Source organism: Papio anubis, chromosome 18, assembly GCF_008728515.1.
Source record: "Papio anubis isolate 15944 chromosome 18, Panubis1.0, whole genome shotgun sequence".
In the NCBI taxonomy this organism is placed as follows: Eukaryota; Metazoa; Chordata; class Mammalia; order Primates; family Cercopithecidae; genus Papio; species Papio anubis.
In genome coordinates this window covers 187,662-211,621 of record NC_044993.1, presented here as the reverse complement: position 1 = coordinate 211,621, position 23,960 = coordinate 187,662, and the positions used below count along the sequence as shown (strand labels likewise).

General features: G+C 55.9%; 1 protein-coding gene across 3 annotated transcripts in view; it reads left to right on the top strand.

Moving 5' to 3' along the window:
* The window catches only part of SPIRE2 (spire type actin nucleation factor 2), a 41,773-nt gene that overhangs the window by 1,670 nt on the left and 16,143 nt on the right, over positions 1 to 23,960 (top strand). For 2 of the 3 annotated variants that reach the window (XR_641758.4, XM_003917342.4), the window contains exons 2-7: positions 13,480 to 13,523; positions 17,950 to 18,306; positions 21,309 to 21,389; positions 21,509 to 21,673; positions 22,918 to 23,004; positions 23,307 to 23,430. Coding sequence is in view for 2 of the 3 variants with exons in the window: in XM_003917342.4 (XP_003917391.1) it covers positions 13,480 to 13,523; positions 17,950 to 18,306; positions 21,309 to 21,389; positions 21,509 to 21,673; positions 22,918 to 23,004; positions 23,307 to 23,430 (858 nt within the window). In the remaining variant the exon portion in view is untranslated. The remainder of the gene's footprint in view (positions 1 to 13,479; positions 13,524 to 17,949; positions 18,307 to 21,308; positions 21,390 to 21,508; positions 21,674 to 22,917; positions 23,005 to 23,306; positions 23,431 to 23,960) is intronic. The other variant, XM_009197101.3, reaches the window with a different exon arrangement.

Below are 23,960 nucleotides of genomic sequence, written 5' to 3'. Positions count from 1 at the left end.
GTGCTGTACAAGGCGTCCTCAGAGCAGTGATCTGATTCTCTCCACCTCCATCCCCTGGGTGGTGTGGCCCCTTCCCAGTCATCACAGCCCTGGCAGCAGTTCCTGGCTGGGGTTCAAAGTTCAGGCAGGGCACCGTGTTGAGCTTAGGGGGCGGTACCCGCCTGTGGTCCAGTTCGTTTTTTATTTGATACTATCTTTGGTTTCCGTTCATAATCCTGTCTCATAAAGGTGAATGAGGTTTATGACTTGCTGTCTCTTTAAGGTTTAAGAAAAATCTATTACCCTGAAGTTTCTCTGCCATCTTTGTGGGGCTTCTGAGTCAGCTGAGACGGCAGGCCAGCTGTCTCCTCAAAGGTGGCCAACCCAGCCTTTCTCTGGGACTTAAGTGATACGTAAATACATTAAAAGATGCGTATTTATTTCTCCCTGTAAATACCAACAGGAAAACATCCGCATCTCACTTGTTGGCATTTTAGTTTCAGTTTTTTACGCCAGTTGAATTTCTCAACCTGTGACCTTGGGCCTTCGATACCCACCCTCTCACACAAACTGAAGATGGGTAGTAGGTGTGTAAAACAACTGTGAAAAAAAAAACAACAAACTAAACCATATTTAGGAGGATGAATAATAATATCTTAGCACACAAGGAGTAATACTTTGCGTTTTTAAGCTCAGATTAGAAAAACAATTACTAGAAGAGACTTCCTAATCTTTACTCTGAAGACTTTATAACTGCTTGGAAGCTTTTTGTTTAAATGGGGGAATGGAAAATATGTTACCGTGTGAAGGTAATTTAAGAGGCTTTTTTATTTCTTTATTTATTTTGAGACGGAGTCTGGCTCTATAGCCCAGGCTGGAGTGCAGTGGCGCCATCTCAGCTCACTGCAACCTCTGCCTCCCGGGTCCACACCATTCTCCTGCCTTAGCCTCCCGAGAAGCTGGGACTACAGGTACCCACCACCACACCCAGCTAATTTTTTTGTATTTTTAGTAGAGACGGGGTTTCACGGTGTTAACCAGGATGGTCTCAATCTCCTGACCTCGTGATCCGCCCGCCTCGGCCTCCCAAAATGCTGGGATTACAGGCGTGAGCCACTATACCCAGCCTTTATCAGGCCATTATTAAAACCTCATGATGGAGAGTTACTTCGTACAAATTGAGGCAGGAAACTCTGTCAGGCTTCACTGCTGTGTGGGGAGCTGTTCCCTGAGACAAAGCCAATTTCTCTTTTTTTTTTTTTTGAGACTGACTCTCCCTCTGTCGCCCAGGCTGGAGTGCAGTGGTGCGATCTCTGTTCACGGCAACCTCTGCCTCCTGGATTCAAGTGATTCTCGTGCCTCAGCTTCCCAAGTAGCTGGGATCACAGGCACCAGCCACTGTGCGTGGCTAATTTTTGTATTTTTAGTAGAGATGGGGTTTCACCATGTTGGCCAGGCTGGTCTTGAACTCCTGACCTCAGCTGATCTGCCCGCCTCGGCCTCCCAAAGTGCTGGGATTACAGGTGTGAGCCACCGTGCCCAGCTGGCTGGTTTCTCAAATACATCTCAGACATGGTGCTGATGTGGGTCTGTGTGGTCTACGTGTGGCGAGGTGGGTGAGACGGCCCTTCCTTCTGTCACCTGCCCTCTTCACCCTGCTTGGCTGCTTTACATGTGACCCTATTTTTTGAATGTTTTTTCTTGTCAACTTTGGACGCTAAACTTTTTTTTTTTTTTTTTTTTTGAGATGGAGTATTGCTCTGTCGCCCAGGCCGGAGTGCAGTGGTACGATCTTGGCTCAGTGCAAGCTCCGCGTCCCAGGTTCATGCCATTCTCCTGCCTCAGCCTCCCCAGTAGCTGGGACTACAGGCACCTGCCACCACGCCCAGCTATTTTTTTGTATTTTTAGTAGAGACGGGGTTTCACCGTGTTAGCCAGGATGGTCTCGATCTCCTGACCTCATGATTTGCCCACCTCGGCCTCCCAAAGTGCTGGGATTACAGATGTGAGCCACCATGCCCGCCTGGATGCTAAACTTTTTTTTTTTTTTGAGACGGAGTCTCGCTCTGTCACCCAAGCTGGAGTGCAGTGGCGCGATCCTGGCTCACTGCAAGCTCCGCCTCCTGGGTTCACGCCATTCTCCTGCCTCAGCCTCCCGAGTAGCTGGAACTACAGGCGCCCGCCACCGCGCCCGGCTCATTTTTTGTATTTTTTTTAGTAGAGACGGGGTTTCACCGCGTTAGCCAGGATGGTCTCGATCTCCTGACCTTGTGATCTGCCCGCCTCGGCCTCCCAAAGTGCTGGGATTACAGGCGTGAGCCACCGCGCCCGGCCGATGCTAAACTTTTTCACAGGCAGGCCCCACTCTTTATGCCAGGATGCCCCACATTGCTGGTCCTCCAGATATCCCCTACCCTTCCTCCTGCCCCTCCCCCTTCTGCCCAGCTCTGAGGCCATCTGCCCCTAAGGCACCCCTCGGGCACTGGCTCTGGGGTTCTGCTGTTTCACAGCCCCGCCACACTCCCAGATTCCTGAGCCTTCCCAACCCATTCATCTCTCAGCCTGTGTTCCACACAGAAACACCCATAGTAATCCAGGCAGCACTGGGCACCACGTCCGGGTCTGAAGCTCTGCAGAGTGCGAAGCTCTTTCTTCCTCTGGTTCCCTCTCCCTCCTGTGCTGCACTGATGAGCAGGCCCCAGCTTCTTGTCTCCATTCCTTCTTAAGGCAGAGTGATGGCAGTGCATGCCCGGGTGAGGCGAGAGAGGGGCTCTGGGCCCAGGAAGCACCCCATGGTTACTGCCTGTGTGAAGGGGCATCCTTTTCACCCACGGAAGCCCCTTTGTGTGTCTGTGCTGGAGTCCACCTTTGCCGAGGAACACCGTGGCCTCCAGCCCGCAGCCAGCGTGCCCGTTCTGCCGCTGGATCTGGGCTGGCTGGGCCTCCTCAGTGGCCAGGACTGTCTGCACCCTGCAAACGTGTGCATGTGAGCGTTTCGTTGTTTTCTGGAGATGGTGTCTGCAGTTGTGCTGGAGAAAAGCAAGAACTGACTGGAAAGATGAAATTCTGCTTCCAGAGGAGATAACATTTTCCTCCTCCTGACTCTCCCCTGGAAGCCAGGACACTTGTGGTTGGGATGCGCTCCTCAAACCAGGTGGCTTCTGTCAGCAGCTTCCTGACTCCTCACCGGAGCTGAGGGGCATCACCTGCCCTTACGGTCCCCGGGCACCCTTGGAGTTCAGGCTCTGCTTCTCTTGCACTCTGGGAGGGGCACTCAGTCAAGACATGGTGTGGAGATGAGGCCAGGTACCCCTGACAGGAGGGAACGATGTTTCAGCACCCAGGGCATCTGCAGGGCCGGGTCAAGCAGTGCCCTTCCGTTCTCTCGTTTGCTCCTCTGACAAAGGACACAGTTTGTTGTTGTTGTTGTTGTGGTTGTTTTCTGAGACGGAGTTTCGCTCTTGTTGCCCAGGCTGGAGTATAGTGGCATGATCTCGCCTCACTGCAACCTCAGCCTCCTGAGGTCAAGCGATTCTCCTGCTTCAGCCTCCCAAGTAGCTGGGATTACAGGTACCCGCCACCAAACCCAGCTAATTTTTTTTTTTTTTTTTTTTTTCTGAGACGGAGTTTCACTCTGTCACCTGGGCTAGAGTGCAGTGGTGCGATCTCAGCTCACTGCAACTTCCACCTCCCCGGGTTCAAGCGATTCTCCTGCCTTAGGCCCCCGAGTAGCTGGGATTGCAGACACCCGCCACCACACCCAGCTAACTTTTGTATTTTTAGTAGAGATGAGGTTTCACCATGTTGGCCAGGCTGGTCTCAAACTTCTGACCTCAGGTAATCTGCCTGCCTTGGCCTCTGAAAGTGCTGGGATTACAGGCATGAGCCTCCGCGCCCAGCCAAAGGCACTGTTTTGATTCCCATTTTACAAATGAGAAAACTGAAGTCCACAAAGGGAAATCATCCACCCAGGCGGTATCAGGGGCAGGCTCAGCTCAGGCCTCCACGGCCTGCTGGGCTTGAGAAGGTTTGCTTTTGTACCTCAGTTTCCTTCTCTGTGAAATGGGAGGGAGGAGCCGCAGCGGTGGTGTTAGCGTCTGTGCAGCCCTGGGGCACGCCCAGCTCCAGGAGCACTGGCCAGTGGGGGTGGCAGCCAGGGATCCTGCACCTCTGCGCTCGCCGGACCCGCCGCGGGGAGCAGCACATGTGGGTCCAGGATCCTGCACCTCTGAGCTGGCTGGACCCGCCGCAGGGAGCAGCACATGTGGGTCCAGGCTGCGAATCCTGACTGGATTCTCAGGGAGGGGTTCTGCAAAGTGCACCTGGTGGGGGCTGGGCACTCCTCCGTGCCCGTTCTTGGTGATGTAAAATGACCTCCGTCGCGGAGCCCCTCCATGTAGAAAGCGGGAAGGAGGCTGGCCGCTGTGTGTGGGTGTGGGCCTGAGCTGGGTGTGTCTCTGTGTGAGCTGGGTTTGTTTGTAGATGGCATTCCCGATTTAGTCTCACCTCTGAGCAAGGATTACCTCACAGGAAGGCCGTCCTGCAGCAAACGTGTTTTCTTTATGGGGACGTCTGCGAAGCTGCCTGTGCTCGCGGCTGGCTGTGGTAGGCGACCCCAATGAGCACAGCCCAGTGACTGTTCGCTGAGTCCTGGCTTGGGCAGTTGTTGCAAGTTCTGCCTTGTGCTTTCAGGCAAAGGCTTGGGATCCCCGTGCTACTGTTGAGATTCGATTAAAGGTGGGGACGCGGCCCCGTCCTCACTGCCACCTTCCAGGCCCTCCTACACCGAGTCACCACCAGCCTGATGTCCACAGAGAATAGTTTCTCTGCCCCAGATAGGAAAGAATCTGCTGTTTTTCTAATTCAGCAACAGAGGTATTGGAGTGCCGGTGAGAGCCAGCTCCCACAGCCTGTAGGGACTGGTTGGTCTGGTCCTGGGATGCGGCCCGTTTAAGCAAACATACCAGTGGGTCTTAGCACAGGAAGAAGGTTTCGGCCCTCGTCATTCACTCTGACTCCTCAGAGGGCGTTGGGACTCCAGATAAAGTTGAGGCCCCATTTAGGAGGAAGGCGGGCTGGAAACACACCTGGTAATTAGGCAAATCAGCTCGTGCCCAGGGAAGTCCAGGACACCTGGAGGAAGGGCCCAGCCTCGCCTGGCTTCTCTCTCCTCATTCCAAAGACCCCTTCATTCCAGCACGTGTGTCTCTCTGGGACTGAGGAGCAGGAGGAGTACATGGGAATAGTTTAAAAGGAGTGTATGGGCCGGGCACAGTAGCTCACACCTGTAATCCCAGCACTTTGGGAGGCTGATGCAGGTGGATCACCTGAGGTCAGGAGTTCGAGACCAGCCTGGCCAACATAGTGAAACCCCATCTCTACTAAAAATAAAAAAATTTGCTGAGCTTGGTGGTGGGCGCCTGTAGTCCCAGCTATTTAGGAGGCTGAGGCAGGAGAATCACTTGAACCTGGGAGGCAGAGGTTGTAGTGAGTCGAGGTTGCGCCATTGCACTCCAGCCTGCGCGACACAGTGAGACTCCATTTCAAAAACAAAACAAAACAAACATCGGTTATTCTCTTACAGTTTAACGGGTTGGGAACCCAGGATGATCTACCTTGTCAGGGGTCAGCACCTGGACCCTCACCTGCCGCCTTCAGCGCCTCTCAGTACATGCTCACAGGTTCTGAGGTTAGAACACAGACAGCTCTAGGGCCCGTGATTCTGCCGATTGCGGCAGGCTGGGGGTTGAGAATCTCAGGGAATGCCCACTACCCACTTCCAGATTCCTCCTCCAGTGTCTCCACGTATTGCCTTGTGTCTCCCTCCATCCTCCGTTCCATCTCATTTTAATGCATTTCAGGGAAGTTGTGGACAGTAGGACAATTCCCCTAAATACTTCAGCCCGTGTGGGATTAAGCAGACGCCAACATTTGTTTATAGTTGTTTTCTTTTGAGGTGAAATTTACATACAGTGAAATGCAAGAATCCGGAATGTACATTCACCCAGAACCACACGACCTCTTCTGTGAAGGCCTCGCCACACCTGGAGAGCTGTTAAAAATATCCCCGGGCTGGGCGCGGTGGCTCATGCCTGTCATGCTTTGGGAGGCGAGGTGGATCCACTGAAGTCGGAGATCGAGACCATCCTGGCTAACCGCGGTGAAACCCTGTCTCTACTAAAAAGATACAAAATTAGCGGGCATGGTGGCAGGTGCCTGTAGTCCCAGCTACTCAGGAGGCTGGGGAAAGGCAGGGGAATGGCGTAAACCCAGGGCTGAACTGCAGTGAGCCAAGTCAGCACCACTGCACTCCAGCCTGGGCAGGCGAGACTCGTCTCAAAAAAAAGTGTATCCCCTGGCCCAGGCTTACGGTGCCTCCAGCCTGTCATCCCAGCACTTTGGGAGGCCGAGAGGTGGTAGTCACCTGAGGTTGGGAGTTTGAGACCAGCCTGACCAACATGGAAGAGCCCTGTCTCTACTTAAAAAAAAAAAAAAAAAAAAAAAAATGCAGAATTAGCTGGGCGTGGTGGCACATGCCTGTAATAGCTACTCAGGAGGCTGAGGCAGGAGAATCACTTGAACTCAGGAGGTGGAGGGTTGTGGTGAGCGAGATCAGCCATTGTACTCAGCCTGGGCTAACAAGAGTGAAACTCAACTTAAAAAAAAAAAAAGAAAAGAAATTCCCGCACCCCAGATTCCAGCTCTGTAGGTCTTTGCAGGCCCCAGGAATCTGTGTTTCCAAAGCTGCCCAGGCCCGGCCCGTCGTGTGGGTTCCGGAATTCTACAGGTCTTCTCCCTCGAGCGGGACTCGAGGCTCCCTTATCGGGCCTGTTAAATCCAGATCCCAGTCCTGCCCCGGAACATCTGAATCTGACCTTCCCAGGTCAGCCAGAAAATCCGCACCTGTAGCAAATTCCCTGGTCTGCTGCTGCAGGGGTGAGGCACTCCACCCTCAGGGGACTCGGTTGGTGGTGAGGGGAAGAGTTGAGGTCTCCGTGTCAGCCCTGGAGCCAAGGCTAAGCCCAGGGTCAGACTCCGCTGGGTGGCCTTGGGCCAGCTCCTCACCCGAGTCTCTGGACCTCTTGGACTGGGATTAATGGCATGGCCGCATCGTGAGGCCTGTGTGAGGGGTGCTTATTAGCCGGGAGAGAGGGCACCTTCTCAGGTAGAATCTGATGCTGTCACCTCTCAGCTGCTGGCTTTCTGCTGTGACCAGCAGTGGGGTCCCCTTGGGGCTCACCTCGAGACACGCCAGGCAGGGGCTGGGTCGGGATCCCTGCAGGAGCGGAGAAGCTGGGGGTGTGGGGCACTGCTGAGGGCAGTTCTTTGGCCGAGACACATCTGCCCGACTTGGGTCTCCACACACGCCGATGCCTGGCGTCCCAGGTTCTTGTTTCAGTGGGAGGACGCCCTGTGTCGGGGCTGTGTGAGTTTAAGGAAGGAGTGGGTCGGTCTCAGCCCAGGGATCAGCCACCGCCTCTGAGATGGGCACTGGTGGAAGTGAAACGCAAGAGGAAGCACATGGGTCCCGCGGACCCAAAGAGCATGCTCTGTTTGCTAAACAAACTCCCTGGTTTCGTGAGGGCGTTTCTCCCTCTGGGTTTCCATTTGCCTTCTCTCAGCGGCTTCTTTTTCTGTTTTCCTTTTTTTTTTTTGAGACAAGTCTTGCTCTGTCGCCGAGGCTGGAGTTCCTTGGCGCACTGCAGTCTCCGCCTCCGGGGGTCAAGCAATCCTCCCACCTCAGCCTCCAGAGTGGCTGGGACCACAGGCGCATGCTACCACGCTCAGCTATTTTTTTTTTTTTTTTTGAGACGGAGTCTCGCTCTGTCGCCCAGGCTGGAGTGCAGTGGTGCGATCTCGGCTCACTGCAAACTCCACCTCCCAGGTTTACGCCATTCTCCTGCCTCAGCCTCCCGAGTAGCTGGGACTACAGGCACCCGCCACCTCGCCCGGCTAATTTTTGTATTTTTAGTAGAGATGGGGTTTCACCACGTTAGCCAGGATGGTCTCGATCTCCTGACCTCGTGATCTGCCCGCCTCAGCCTCCCAAAGTGCTGGGATTACAGGTATGAGCCACTGCGTCCGGCCTTTTTTTGTATTTTTAATAGAGACAGGGTCTTGCCATGTTGCCCAGGCTAGAGTTCACTGGTGCAATCTCAGCTAAGCACAACCTCCACCTCCTGGGTTCAAGCAATTCTCCTGCCTCAGCCTCCTGAGTAGCTGGGATTACAGACATGCACCACCAACCCAGCTAATTTTTATATTTTTAGTGGAGGCGGGGTTTCACCGTGTTGGCCAGGCTGGTCTCAATCTCCTGACCTCGTGATCTGCCCGCCTCGGCCTCCCAAAGTGCTGGGATGACAGGCGTGAGCCGCCGCGCCCGGCCTGCAGTAACTTTTATGGTAGGCGATGTATCTGTTTCATCAGCGGGAACCAGGGAAGCACCGTGAGCCACACGGGCTGTTTGACAGCAGGTCCGTGTTTGCTCTGGACCGCCAGGCCCCCACCCTGAATTCTCAGACTGACGTGGGTGCTGCAGGCCTGCTCACTCTCATACCTTGATTTCTTGACACTAGCACACCTACATGCTCCAAATCGAGGTGCTGAGTGCAACCAGGGAGCGTCTTTTGTCTGTGCGCAGGCAGACGGCTCTGTCTCCTCCCGAGCTCAGGGGCCGCCCTCTCTTTCCCTCAGTGCGGGCCTTGGGTTTTCTCCGCACAAAGGGCTCTCCTTCTCTTTCACGGCTGCCCGGTGTCCCCGTGTGGGCGTCTCCCTGTGTCTCAGGTGGACACGTCTGTGTTTCGAGTGTTAAACTGTTGGGAGGGGTGCCGTGGGTGTGTGGCCGGGTGCCTGTGCCTTCCACGAGTGTTGGCAGTGGGGGCTGGGGACGCGTGATGGGAAAGTTGCTGCAGGGTGCCCGCTTTGGACTGTTGCCAGTTCCTGTGTCTGCCAGGAATGGGTGTGCTGCGTCCCCCGGTCTGCCCTGGCCCTGGTGCTTCTGAGAGCACTCAGCCTGAGACCTGGGAAGGCGGGAAACCCCTCGAGGCCGGAGAGATCAGAAATGGACTTCACTCACTGTCAGCATTTAAACCCCCTGGGGGCCACGCGTAGGGGTGGGCCCGGTGGAACCAAATGCTGTGGCCGCCTCAAGATGTGTGAGGTCTTCCTCTGGGGGTGGGGTGAAAAGGGGAGTTGTACCCCTTCCCATGCCGAGAGCATGGGCTCCCCCAGAGCCATCCCTGTCCTGACTCCAAGCCTAAGAGAGTCAAGGGCAGGTCACCCTTGGGCCGAGCCAGGGGCCCTGGTGGCCTCACTGCTCGTCACTGAGGATCGTGCCTGTGTTGTGTGTTGTGTCTGCCACCTGACTTGTTATTCGAGGTAACGTCATGCGTGAGATTGAGTAGGAGTTGCCTCTGTCCTGCAGGTGAGGAAGTGAGGTCACAGGGGCAAGACAGCCAGCGCCAGTAGCCACAGGTTGGTCAGGATCCGACCTCCTCCTTTGTGCCTCATTCCCACCAAGCTCCTTGCCGGGCTGGGCTGGTGCCCCCAGGCAGATGGAGGCTGAGGCTGCCCGGTAACCTCTGTCCACTACCCACCTGCCTGCAGTGTGGGAGGACCTTCCTCTCAAAGCTGCTGGGGCATCTCCAGGCAGCAAATGTCCCATAGACATCTCCCTTCCGAATGAAACCTGTCGTCTTTCACAAGCACACACAGGTTGTTTCAGACTCCCTAGCATCTTTGTTCCACTCATTTGTTGTTGTATACAAAAGAAACCTGAGTCAGGTGCAGTAGCTCACACCTGTAATCCCAGCACTTTGGGAGGCTGAGGTGGGAGGATCGCTTGAGCCCAGGAAATCAAGGCTGCAATGAGCCATGATTATGCCACTGCACTCCAGCCTGGGTGACAGAGCAACACCTTGTTTCCAAAAAAAAAAAAAAAAAAAAAAAAAAGGAAGGCCGGGCGTGGTGGCTCAAGCCTGTAATCCTGGCACTTTGGGAGGCCGAGACGGGTGGATCACGAGGTCAGGAGATCGAGACCATCCTGGCTAACACGGTGAAACCCCGTCTCTACTAAAAATACAAAAAAAATTAGCCGGGTGTGGTGGCGGGCGCCTGTAGTCCCAGTTACTCAGGAGGCTGAGGCAGGAGAATGGCGTGAACCCGGGAGGCGGAGCTTGCAGTGAGCTGAGATCCGGCCACTGCACTCCAGCCTGGGCGGCAGAGCGAGACTCCGTCTCAAAAAAAAAGGAAAAAGAAACGCAAGTGGCTTTTCTTCTCTCACTGAGGCTGTGCTTCCCTGCCGGGAGAAAGAAATAGGCTCTTAGCTCCTAGAGGTGGATGGAAACCAGGTGTCCTGGTTCTGGCTCCCACCTCAGCGTGGCACTAACAGACTCAATGAGAACTCGGGAGTCCTCACTGCCTCCGTCTGCTCGCCTCTGGAGATAATTTTTTAAATAAGCAAAAGATGGTTTGTATAATCCTATGTGGCCACATTGGTGACGTGGTTGTGGTAGCTCTATGTGCACTTATATCTGAGTGTTCGGCTGTGTTGCTTGCTGTGGTCTGGCCGTGCTTCGTGGCCCGGCTGCCCCATTTATTAGGGGTGTGGTCTTGGGTAAGTTTCTCAACCTGCCTGAGCCTTGGTTTCCTCATCTGTAACAGAATCATGGCACCAACCCTTACGGGATGGCTGTGCAGATTGAGGCCACAGTAAATAAATTTTTTTTTTTTTTTTTTTGAGGCTGAGTTTTGCTCTTGTTACCCAGGTTAGAGTGCAATGGCATGATCTCGGCTCACTGCAACCTCCGCCTCTCGGGATCAAGCAGTTCTCCTGCCTCAGCCTCCCAAGTAGCTGGGACTACAGGCATGTGCCACTACGCCTGGCTAATTTTGTATTTTTAGTAGAGACGGAGTTTCTCCATGTTGGTCAGGCTGGTCTCCAACTCCTGACCTCAGGTGATCCACCTGCCTGGACTTCCCAAAGTGCTGGGATGACAGGCGTGAGCCACCGCGCCCCACGGTAAATAATTTTTTAACACCTAGTTTTATAACATCTGAGCAGAGTCCTAGGCTAGGGCTCTGACTGCAAGGCCTCTGTCAGCCCCCAAGTCTCCCCCAGATAATCTCTCATCTCAGAACCAGAGACACCCCAAGTCTTTGCAGCTTAAATACAATTAGATTCATGAACATATAATTTTTTTTTCTTTTTTTTTTGGCGATGGAGTCTCACTCTGTCACCCAGGCTGGAGTGCAGTGGCACCATCTCGGCTCACTGCAACCTCCACCTCCTGGGTTCAAGCAATTCTTCTGTCTCAGCCTCCCGAGTGGCTGGAATTACAGGCATGAGCCACCATGCCCAGTCATGAACATTTAATTTTGGTACAACTTTTTTATTAACATATGGAGTATTTGAACCAGGGGCTCAAACATTGAATTATTCCAACCAGAAGCTCCCCACGCACTGAGGACCTCGCCTGACATGGGCTTAGTCTGTGAAGGGCACTGAAGGGCCAGCTGGCCACCAGTCAGCCCTTCCCTACACGAGTAGCCCAGGGCCCTGGTCTCTTCCAGGGAGCACCTTTGTTTGGGTCCAGTGTCTTCCACCTTCCCATTGCCTCGGCCCAATCACAGCTGCAAACTTGCCGAAAGCCCAGCTTGGGGCCAGGACTGCCCAGGCCCTGGGGACGTACCCCCCCACTGTGGGCTGCTCGTTGTTTTATTAACTCCACTGATGCTGGGGGCGGATTGCTTTCCATCATTTCAATGGATCAGACTCCCTGTATCTTTGGCAATCTTCCTGGTTCTTGGTGGCATTTTGAAAATATTTGCAGAGTTAGCAGGTCCACTGAGCAGACAATTCCGTGGCTTATATATACATACACATACATATCTTACCTCATTCCAGAAAGAATTTCAGGCAGCTGGAGCTCTTGTTCTAGCACAGTTCCACCCGCATGCCCAGTTCAAGGAAAGCTACAGAAGTGGGTGGATTTTTTTTTCAAATTTCACCCAGCACAGTGTCTTGGGAACCCCGGGGGAGGAGGGTTGGGGAGCACGGACCCTGGGGTCCCACAGCCTGGCCCCACTCCTGGCACTCATCAGCCTTGATACCTTGGAGCAAACAGACTCATCCTCCGGACCTCTGTTTCCTCATCTGTGAAATGGGAGTTGTAAGTAGGCACCTGCAAAAGGCAGGTTCGCTCCCCGGCCTCCCTCAGGGCCAGGTTTAATAAACAGAATACGTGAGATTCCGGCCTCCACCTGCATTTCCTGTGTTTCCACTCGGACTTGGTTCTCAGAAATCCCCAAATCAGGGTCTCGGTCAGATGCTGACTCACCCGCTCTGCAAAGTCACTCCCTCTGAGCCGGGGCTTCTCGTCTGACTGCTGTGATTTCGGGGGTGCACAACCTCCGTCCAGGCAGGTGTGTCTCCTTTCAGACACGGGATCTTTCCTGAAGACGTGCCCCAGTGGATGCAGCTGCTGCCTTGCTGCCATCTTTTTTTTTTTTTTTTTTTTTGAGACGGAGTCTCGCTCTGTCACCAGGCTGGAGTGCTGTGGCACGATCTCGGCTCACTGCAACCTCCGCCTCCCAGGTTCAAGCAATTCTCCTGCCTCAGCCTCCCAAGCAGCTGCGATTACAGGCGCCTGCCACCGTGCCCAGCTAATTTTTATATTTTTAGTAGAGACGGGGTTTCGCCATGTTGGCCAGGCTGGTCTCAATCTCGGGACCTCATGATCCGCCCACCTTGGCCTCCCAAAGTGCTGGGATTACAGGCGTGAGTCACCGCGCCCGGCCTTTTTTTTGTATTTTTAGAAACGGGGTTTCACCGTGTTAGACAGGATGGTCCCGATCTCCTGACCTTGTGATCCACCCACCTCGGCCTCCCAAAGTGCTGGGATTACAGGAGTGAGCCATTGTGCCTGGCCTTCCCAAAGTAATTTTAAAATGTTTTGTAGCCACAGGGTCTTACTGTGTTGTCCAGGCTGGTTTTGAACTCCTGGCTGCCAGCAGTTCTCCCAGCTCAGCCTCTCAAAGTGCTGGGATTATAGGTGTGAGCCACCACATCTGGTCTCCTCCTCCTCCACTCTTGCTCGCAGCCAAGTTTCCCTAGGGGCAGCCTCCTGCTTTGCCCGGGACAGACTGGGACCCATTAGCTTCTCTCTAGCCCTGACCCCCCTCTGAGTGGTCACCATGGAGCGGGGCTGCTGCGTGGGGCACTGGGGGTCTGTCCACCAGCTGACCATCCTCCTTCTGTGGGCAGGGGCTGCCTTGCTCTCCTGGCCCCCATACCTGGGTGTCCTGCTTAGAGCCAGCTCGAGCTGGGCCTCATAGGTGCGTGTCCAGATGACTGAGTGGCTGGGCCTGCTGTGAGCTTTCTGGTTTTCTGGCAGAGACTGGGGATGTGGCGTGTGTTCCTGAGGGGAGGTGGGTGGACAGCTATGTTTATCGGGGTCCTGGAGATGCTGACAAATACCTTAACTCCCACTTCTCTTACAGAACCCGCAACCATGGTGGTGCCACTAGCCAGCTCGGAAGCCCAGGTACTTTTTAAAAAATTCCAAATATTACTTGATGTGTATTAAAACATACCTGCATCTTAAAATGTAAATTATAAAGCGTACATAGTTATACAGTTGTTTCAGCGAGGCAGGGTACAGATAAAATACCCAACAGGCTTAATTGCAGGGACTCGATGAAACTCTGCTCACAGAAAGCAGACGGGGAGGAGACCACCAGGGTGGGGAGGGCCCCCGTGGGTGCTTCTGGCTGGGAGAAGAGGCAGTGGTATTGCCTCTTTCCATAGCTGGACAGATGAGGACCCCAGGTGATGTCTACAGGGCCGGCCTCCCAGACACAGAGCCAGAGTCAGGGTGAGGACTTCAGGTGCAAACAGGAAAAAATCAGCCTGATGCCCAGTGCCCAGAAACCCCACCCGACCAAAACTCAGACCTCAGCACGGCAGTGCCTTCCTCTCCCACTCACCTGCCCTGAAGTCACATCTGCACCTTCATGTTTTATCTTTCTACTGCCTTTTTGGTTTTGTTTGTTTTTTTGCTTTTGTTCATTTTATTTTATTTTTTAATGAGCTGAAGTGTCACTGTGTTGTCCAGACTGGTCTCAAACTCCTGGGCTCAAGCCATCCTCCTACCTTGGCCTTCCAAAGTGCTGGGATTATAGGCATGAGCCACTGTGCCTGGCCTCTTCTTTTTTTCTGGAAACGGAGTCTCCCTCTGTCACCCAGGCTGGAGTGCTGTGGCGTGATCTCAGCTCACTACAACCTCTGCCTCCCGGTTCAAGCAATTCTCCTGCCTCAGCCTCCCAAGTAGCCGGGATTACAGGCGCCTGCCACCATGCCCAGCTAATTTTTGTGGTTTTTTTTTTTTTTTTTTTTTTGAGACAGAGTCTCTCTCCATCACCAGCCTGGAGTGCTGTGGCGCGATCTCAGCTCGCTGCAACCTCCGCCTCCCAGGTTCAAGCAATTCTCCTGCCTCAGCTTCCCAAGTAGCTGGGACTACAGGCACCCATCACCATGCCCGGCTAATTTTTGTATTTTTAGTAGAAATGGGGTTTCACCATGTTGGCCAGGATGGTCTCAAACTCCTGACCTCGTGATTCGCCCACCTTGGCCTCTCAAAGTGCTGGGATTACAGGCTTGAGCCACCGCGTCCGGCCTTTTGTTTTTTTAAGACCTATACTCTTGTTGCCCAGGGAGGAGTCCAGTGGTGTGATCTTGGCTCACTGCAACCTCCACCTCCCAGGTTCAAGCGATTCTTCTGCCTCAGCCTTCCAAGTATCTTCTTTTTTAAAACAGTTTTTCATACCCAAGTGAGATTAATTGTTTAAAAAAAAAAAAAGAAAACAGGTTTATTGCAAGACCTATTTATATATTATTAAACACAGTAGTATACCCAGCGTGGGTGTGACACAGACTAGAAGAGGCTATATGTTCTGCTGTTGATCATTTAAAAATAATAATAAAACCAAAGTCTATGTCACCACCTGCAATGCTTGACAATTCAGTGATAAGACGCCTTCCACCGTGGAGAAGCTCGGGGCGCTGATGTTTAGACAGCATCCCGTTCAGGGTTGCTTGGTAGCTCTGTGGAGATGGCGTTGTGCTACACGCAGTTTCCTGGGACGTGAGTGGGGGCCCGTCTGGGTGGCTGTGTCTGGTTGTTCGTCATTTGTCTCACTGTTGCATAATACGCGGGACAGTTTACCTTTCCGAAGTCCAGGACTCCAGGGCTGGGGGGCAGGGCTGGCCCTGCTGTCCTGAGTCTCCAAACAGAGGTGCAGCTGCTGCCTACCGCCTGGAAGATGTTCCAAAGGGGGTCTGCCGTGGCACCTCTTAAACGTTTGGTATGAGAGAGCTTGGTAGGCGGAGATGCAGCCTAGACTGTCTGTCTCAGAGGCGCACACATGAACTTGATCGCCCTGTCCCCAGGAAGAGGGCAGAGGAGCTCCTTAACGTCTCGCTCCTGGATTCCATGAAATGACCACACAGCCCCTCAGTTACTGGGCAGGCGTCCTGGGCTAGCAGTGCTGCCCACCGGCTGCCCCAGGCCTGTACCTGCTGTGGGCGAGTGGAGGTGAAAGGCCCTGAGACTGGCTGCCCGCCCAGAATTTTCCTTACGGGAAAGCAAGCTTTTTGCTTTTCAGAGAAAGTTTCCAGTGACCTGGGCACAGAAGAGCTTTTATGGACGCAGCCTTCAGATAAGAGGCTCGGGTTGAAGTTAACCCTTTTGCCAATGTGGTCAGGAAAAGCAGGGAGTGGCCCAGAGGGGCTGGGTGCCGCTCTGGAGTTAACCCTTCCCCCGACGTGGTCAGGAAAAGCAGGGAGTGGCCCAGAGGGGCTGGGTGCCGCTCTGCACAGGGTGGCGTCGGGGGCTCTGCTGCTTCCTCCCTCTGTCTGTCCTGCGCCACGAGGCAGAATCGGAGCCACATGACCAGGGACAGCAGGAGCTGAGGCCAGCCCCACCCGGAGCGGGTGGGAAACGCACTTCCTGCCACGCTGTCCTTCCTTGCCCTTCCCTCTGGGGCCCAGAAAAGAACTGCTGGGAATTTGTGTTAACAGAGGCTGTTGCCAGTCGGCTTCCTCACACCCCGCCCTCTGTTTGTCACTGTGCCCAGGAGGGGCCCTAAGATTCCTCTCTGGAGATCCCTTGCCCCAGGGGACCCCCCGAGCCCTGGCCAGAGCCCTGCTGTCACTGGTTAGGCCTTGGCTGCTGCCGTGCCCTCTGACCTTGATTCTAGGATGAGTCTTGTCCATCTACAGTGGAGATGAGACAACAGTGAGCTCCCAGGGTGGGCTGGGGCTCCACTCCCACAGACACACACGCTTCCTGCCAGTGCCCCTGCAGGTTCCAGGGCCTTCTGCGGCGTTTCTACAGGACAGACTAGACAGGTTCTAGGACCTTTTGCAGTGTTTCTGCAGGACAGACGAGGCAGGTTCCAGGGCCTTCTGTGAATTTTTGTTTTTTTTTTTTTTTTTTTTGAGACTGAGTCTGGCTCTGTCGCCCAGGCTGGAGTGCGGTGGCCGGATCTCAGCTCACTGCAAGCTCCGCCTCCCGGGTTCACGCCATTCTCCTGCCTCAGCCTCCCGAGTAGCTGGGACCACAGGCGCCTGCCACTTCGCCCGGCTAGTTTTTTGTATTTTTTAGTAGAGACGGGGTTTCACCGTGTTAGCCAGGATGGTCTCGATCTCCTGACCTCGTGATCCGCCCGTCTCGGCCTCCCAAAGTGCTGGGATTACAGGCTTGAGCCACCGCGCCCGGCCCCTTCTGTGAATTTTTGCTGCAGGCTCAGGCTCAGGTTTCCTGGGCTCCCAGCAGTGGGTGGGAGGGGAGTGTACACTAAATGAGAGACCAAAGGGCCCCCTGCAGGGCCGCTGAGGCAAAGTGGCCCCAGGAAGTGGACAGTGCTTGGGGGAGGTGTGGCTCGATCTGCCGCATCATGGTCCCCCACCCTGGCAACGTGGCACGGAGCTGAGGGGCCATGAGCAGCACCCCCGTCCTGATCCAGCTTGGCCAGTCGAGACTATGGTCAAGGGGACCGACCTCTCCACGCCTCCGTCCCTGTCCCTACGTCAGTGTGGCTGGAGGTGAGGTTGGTACGTGCTGTGCCGGGCCAGGCACAGCATCTGACATAAGGAGTGCTGTAGTTGTGTTTGTGTGTGGATCTTTCTTAACTTGTAAAGGGAAACTATGAGAACCCTTTAAGACATGGAACATAGCGCGGTGCAACTTAGAGTGTCCTTGTAGTTGTCATCGACCTCCCGTGTCCAGCTGTGCTGCCTCTGCCTCCCTGTCCTAGCAGACCTGACCACCTGGGGGCCACCTGGGCCTGTGGGTCCCGAAGTCGGCGCATGTCGGCCCGCCGCCAGGTCACGCCACAGACGCACTGGTGCCCTTTGTGGTAGATGATGGAAATCAGGTCTCTAATGTGAAGCTTCACTGATTTTTAATGTGCTTTTTAAAAAACTTCAATTTCTTTTTTTTTTTTTTGAGACAGGGTCTTGTACTGTCGCCCAGGCTGGAGTGCAGAGGCCTGATCTCGGCTCCCTGCAACCTCCGTCTCCCAGGTTCAAGTGATTCTCCTGCCTCAACCTGCCGAGTAGCTGGGATTACAAGTGTGCACCACCACGCCTGGCTAATTTTTGTATTTTTAGTAGAGACGGGGTTTCATCATGTTGGTCAGGCTGGTCTTGAACTCCTGACCTCGTGATCCGCCCGCCTCGACCTCCCAAAGTGCTGGGATTACAGGCGTGAGCCACTGCGCCCAGCCGGGCACATCCTTTTTGTCCGGTCCGTATCTTGCTTGTGCCTTAGTCTCCGGACCGGACCGACAGCTGCTGTCTCCCTGGCCGGGTGCTGGGCCCTCTACACCCACCGGCCGCCTTCTCCCCTCCCCGCCTCCCCGCCCCACCCCCCTGCAGTACCGCCCGGTGACCGCGCCCCTGTCCCGCAGACCGTGCAGTCCCTGGGCTTCGCCATCTACCGCGCGCTGGACTGGGGGCTGGACGAGAGCGAGGAGCGCGAACTCAGCCCGCAGCTGGAGCGGCTCATCGACCTCATGGCCAACAACGACAGCGAGGACAGCGGCTGCGGTGCCGCGGATGAGGGCTACGGGGGTCCCGAGGAGGAGGAGGAGGCCGAGGGCGTCCCCCGCAGTGTGCGCACCTTTGCCCAGGCCATGCGGCTGTGCGCGGCGCGGCTGACCGACCCCCGGGGCGCCCAGGCGCATTACCAGGCCGTGTGCCGCGCGCTCTTCGTGGAGACGCTGGAGCTGCGGGCCTTCCTGGCCAGGGTCCGGGAGGCCAAGGAGGTGAGCGGTGCGTGGGGGCGACCGTGGGGTGCCGGGGGGCCGAGGAGGCGAGCGGTGCCTGGGGGCGACCGTGGGGGGTTCGGGAGGCCAAGGAGGTGAGCGGTGCGTGGGGGCGACCGTGGGGGGTGCCGGGGGCGTGGCGGTGCCTGGGGCGACGTGGGGGTCGAAGGAGGCCCAAGGGCGATGCGTGGGGCGACGTGGGGGTGCCGGGGGCCAAGGAGGTGCCTGCGTGTGGGAGGAGACTGGCAAGGCCAGGCTCTTGGTGGACAGAAAGTCAGGTCCTCGGTGCGACTGCTGCTGGCGTTATGTATTCCCACTTAACCCTCACACTTCCTTGTTTTTTTGTTTTGTTTTGTTTTTTGTTTTTTGTTTTTTTGTTTTGTTTTGAGACAGGGTCTCACTCTGTCACCCAGGCTGGAGGGGCAGTGGCTGGATCTCGGCTCACTGCAACCTCCACCTCCCAGGTTCAAGCAGTTCTCCTGCTGCAGCCTCCCAAGTAGCTGGGATTACAGGCACCACCACCACACCTGGTAGTAGAGACAGGAGTTCACCATGTTGGCCAAGCTAGTCTTGAACTCCTGACCTCAGGTGATCTGCCCGTCTCAGCCTCCCAAAGTGCTGGGATTACAGGCGTGAGCCACCGCGCTCGGCCTCACACTTGCTTCTTACCAGAGAAGTTAAGCGATGGGCTCAGCCCCTTCCCCAACTGCTCTCTCCTGTTGCCTCTAAGTTGTTATCCTGTCCCGGCACCCATTGTGCTCTCTTTTACATCTGCAAGAGGGCGTCCTTCGTCCTGCCTCCCCACCAGCCTCTCCAGGCCCTGGTTCCTTCTGAAATACGATGCCAAAGGTGGCCCCCTCTATACTCAGGAATCACAGAAAGGCTCAGCGACTTGCTTGGAGCTTTGGGTGGGAAAACCCACCTGCTGGTCCTGTGACAACCCAGCCTCACTCCCCTGCCCCTTACAGCTGGAGGGGCCATTTGACAGCTGAGCAGGTGCAGGCTCGGAGGCTGGGACCGTTGCCCAAAGCCACAAAGCAAGAGTCGGGCAGTGCTGGCTCTGACATGGCTCCCAAGCCAGAGTTCTCCCCTGGGCCTCCTACCTCTCTCCGTGGACTCAACCATCCCTCTCTGACTCTCCCAGCCTCTCCCTGGGCACGGCTGCTGCCCCAAGGGAGCTGATGTGTTTCTGTATCATGGGGTCTCTGCACATGTGGGCTCTGCCTTTTCTCCCATCAGCATCTCACAGAGGAGAAAGCCAGGCCTTGGAGAGGCAGGGGATCCCTTCTTGCCTCGGTGGCAGATGTCTTCAAAGTCAACTGATGCTGGTCCTTCATTCCTCCCTGACCCTTTATGATGCTGTGTCTCTCTTGTCCTCTAACCAAGAAAGGTTCCCTCTGAGCCGTAGCAGGTGGTTTTGACACCGGGCGGCAGCCTGAGCTGCTTGGCCTCATCTGCAGCCCAAGCGTGCACCACGGTTGGACGGCTCTCTTCCCACCCCCGGATCCCATGGTCCATCTTCCGTCCTCCCCCTCAGCTCCTGCATCCCATGGTTCATCTTCGCTCTCTCCTAACCCCCCAGGCCCCATGGCCCATCTTCTGCCCTCTCTCTCACCCCCCAGATCCCATGGTCCATCTTCCATCCTCCCTCTCATCCCCCAGATCCCATGCTCCATCTTCTGTCCCTCTCTCACCCCATAGATCCCATGGCCCATCTTCCGCCCTCCCTCTCAGCTCCCCCTTGGCCCCCTGGGACATGCTTCTAACGTTCCCCACAATTAGCAGATGGTCCTCATGCTGTTGTGTCTCTGTCTCTGATCAGGCTGTTTTCTGCTGCTCAGATCAGTTTCTTACTCAGACAATGAAAGCTCTTTTATTCTTAGAGACAGGGTCTTACTGTATTACCCAGGCTGGTCTCAAACTCTTGGGCTCAAGTGATCCTCCTGCTTTGGCCTCCCAGAGTGCTGGGGTTACAGCTGTGAGCCACTGTGCCCGGCCAGGAAGCTCTTTCTTTAGGAGGAAACGGCTCTGCATGCAGGCAGTTGACCGAGGCGAAGTTTGGGGAGTTCGTGGTGGGACGAAGCGAGAGAAGGGTTACTGCATGGGGTGTAGCTGTGTCTGCTGGCATTTTGGCCAGGAGCGGCCTGCTTAGGAATAGGTACAGGTGTTCCGGGAAGGACAGGAGTGCCACCCTGTGTGCCCTTTGCCCTGGGCTGGCATACATGAGGCCTGTGGGCAGACTCACACCTTGTGCTGCCCAGAGAGTGTCCCAAAGCAGCGTGGCAGGTACCTGGGGCAGAAGCCAGGGTGACCGGTTCTGTCTTGGTTGTGGGGGCTGTGCCAAAGGGCAGGTGCTTCTCTAGGGTTGGGACTTTGTGAGAGCAGATGCTCTGTGCCACCGAGATCGTGCGTGACCCAGGCAGCAGGTGCCGCACCTTCTTCCCACGTTCTCAGCACAGAGCACTTCCCAAACAGGCCCTCACCACAGGGTTGGCACCTTCCCCAGTTCACAAAGCACATACCCATGTCTGTTTCCCTGGACTTACTGGGAAGCAACTCATCCACCCTCCCATCCACCTTCCACCATGTGTCCATTCACTCAAGCCACGCACAAAAACTGGCCTGTGCCACACTGCACCGAGCCCCAGACGCTGCTCAGAGAAGCAGCTCAGCGTTAAGGCCAGGCTGGGACCTAGAGCAGCTACAGGGGCCCGGGGGTCGGCGGAGTGCGTGGCCCACCTGAGGAAGCGCCGTGTGAACTGAGAGCTGAACGAAACGGGGAGAGTGGAGCCTCCACACCTGTGTCCGCCACCTGTGGCGATGACTCGGTTTCCCCAGATATCTTTTCGAGTCCTGAAGCCTGGGCCAAAATGCCCACTTATCTCTTTTCTGGCTGGTTGAGTGGAGCCCCCGTCACGTGGCCGTGTGCCTGACGGACGGGGCCTGTCCTGCGTTCGCCATTCTCATCCTTCCCCTGGACTAATGAGCGTGTGTGGGCACAGATGCTGCAGAAGCTTCGGGAGGACGAGCCGCAGGTGGAGACGCCACAGGCAGAGCTGGACAGCCTGGGTCACACAGACTGGGTAAGACCCGCTCCTGCCTGACCGGGCCACTACGCCGCCCAGCCTGCCGGGGGTCTCTGCCTGGAGGGCTGTGGAGCCTTACCTGGGGCTGACAGCCGGTCTCTTTCCTCGGGGCCCAGGCCCGGCTGTGGGTTCAGCTCATGCGGGAGCTCCGCCACGGAGTGAAGCTGAAGAAGGTGCAGGAGCAGGAGTTCAACCCCCTCCCCACCGAGTTCCAGCTCACGCCCTTCGAGATGCTAATGCAGGACATCCGGGCCCGGAACTACAAGCTCCGCAAGGTCATGGTGAGGGGGGCGGCCGTGGAAGTCGTGGCGAGTGGGACGGCCGCCGAGGGGCAGCCTGGCCGTTGGGCGGCCCACCTGGAAGAGGGGCCCAGGGTCCCTGCTCTCTGTGCTGGGTACTGGGTGGTAGAACATGGATTAGGGAGATGTGGCCCCAATTCCCACAGCTCTTTGGGGACAGTAATCAGGCAGGGAAGGGAAGTGCGGAAGGTTCTGGAGGACCAGGGATGGCCCCTGGAGGCCACAAGAGCCAAGGCTGTAGGATTTTTTTTTTTTTCTTTTTTGAGACAGAGTCACTCTGTCGCCCAGGCTGGAGCGCAATGGCGCGATCTCGGCTCACTGCAAGCTCCGCCTCCTGGGTTCAAGCGATTCTCCTGCCTCAACCTACCAAGTAACTGGGACTACAGGTGCCCGCCACCACGCCCAGCTAATTTTTTGTGTTTTTAGTAGAGATGGGGTTTCCCTGTGTTAGCCAAGATGGTTTTGATCTCCTGACCTTGAGATCTGCCCGCCTTGGCCTCCCAGAGTGCTGGGATTATAGGCGTGAGCCACCTGCCTGGCCTGGCTATAGGATATTTTTGCTTTAACAAAACTCATGGAGCCCTTAGGATGCGCTGGCATGGCTCTTTTTTTTTTGGGTTTTTTTTGGGTTTTTTTTTTTTTTTTTTTTGAGACGGAGTCTCGCTCTGTTGCCCAGGCTGGAGTGCAGTGGCACCATCTCAGCTCACTGCAAGCTCCGCCTCCTGGGTTCACGCCATTCTCCTGCCTCAGCCTCCGAGTAGCTGGGACTACAGGCGCCCGCCACCTCGCCCGGCTAATTTTTTGTATTTTTAGTAGAGACGGGGTTTCACCGTGTTAGCCAGGATGGTCTCGATCTCCTGACCTCGTGATCCGCCCGTCTCGGCCTCCCAAAGTGCTGGGATTACAGGCGTGAGCCACCACGCCCGGCAGCATGGCTCTTACGATGCCCCTGTGAGGTGTGTGCCACCCCACCCCACCTCCAGATGAGTCCCAGGTGCTGGAGACTGGGGCAGCCAGGAGGGGACACATCAGACCGTGGATGCTGTGGCCGCCCAGAGCATGGCCTGTGGGTCTGCCGTGCGCTTCCTAGGGAAGCAGCTGGGTCCCCACGAGCTGAGAGTGGGAGGATGGGTAGGTGTGAAGACCAGGCTGAGCGAGCCTCTCCCAGTCCCCCTGCTCTAGCGGATGGTCCCTGCAGGGCCTCAGATCAGCCATCCTCCCCGCAGGTGGATGGGGACATCCCACCCCGGGTGAAGAAGGACGCTCACGAGCTCATCCTGGACTTCATCCGCTCACGGCCTCCACTGAAGCAGGTGCCGCCCCGCCTCCTCCTCCTCAGGGGCCGCCCGGGGCCTGGTGCTGTCCTGTGGCCAGCCTGGGAGGTGTCCCAGCGCGTCTGTGTCATGGGTGAGGCGGGCTGGCTTCCTCTTGCCTGTGGGCCAGCCTGGGGCTGCGTGGCCCTGGGCCCTCTTTCTGGGAAGGGGCCATGTGAGCCATGCCCACCCCACCCCAGGTGCATGCAGAGCCCCCGGGAGCAGCACTCCCTCTGGGTGGGCCTGGCCGGCTCTTCCGACTCCAGAGTGGGCCCGTGTCATGGCCTGCTTCCCCACTGCAGGTCTCTGAGAGGCGGCTGCGCCCGTTGCCACCGAAGCAGAGGTCCCTGCATGAGAAGATCCTAGAGGAGATCAAGCAGGAGCGGAGGCTGCGCCCAGTGCAGGGCGAGGGCTGGGCTGCCCGCGGTGAGCGAAGGGATGGCGGGAGAAGAGAGACCCTTGTGCCCCTGGTGGGGCCCCCCATTCCCCTAGTCAGGTTGCACATTGGAAGGTGGCATTTCCCTGAGGGCGCCTGAACCCATGGAAGACACAGAACATCTTTTTTTTTTTTTTTTTGAGACGGAGTCTTGCTCTGTGCCCCAGGCTGGAGTGCAGTGGCGTGATCTCGGCTCACTGCAAGCTCCGCCCCCCGGGTTCACGCCATTCTCCTGCCTCAGCCTCCCGAGTAGCTGGGACTACAGGCGCCCGCCACCACGCCTGGCTAGTTTTTTTTGTAATTTTTTAGTAGAGATGGGGTTTCACGGTGTTAGCCAGGATGGTCTCGATCTCCTGACCTTGTGATCCGCCCGCCTCAGCCTCTCAAAGTGCTGGGATTACAGGCTTGAGCCACTGCGCCTGGCCCAGAACATCTTAATTTTTGAGGCACACAGGCTTTTGAAACTCAGATTACTTGGGGATAAAAAAAATTAAACTAAATTAAAATAATATGTATATAT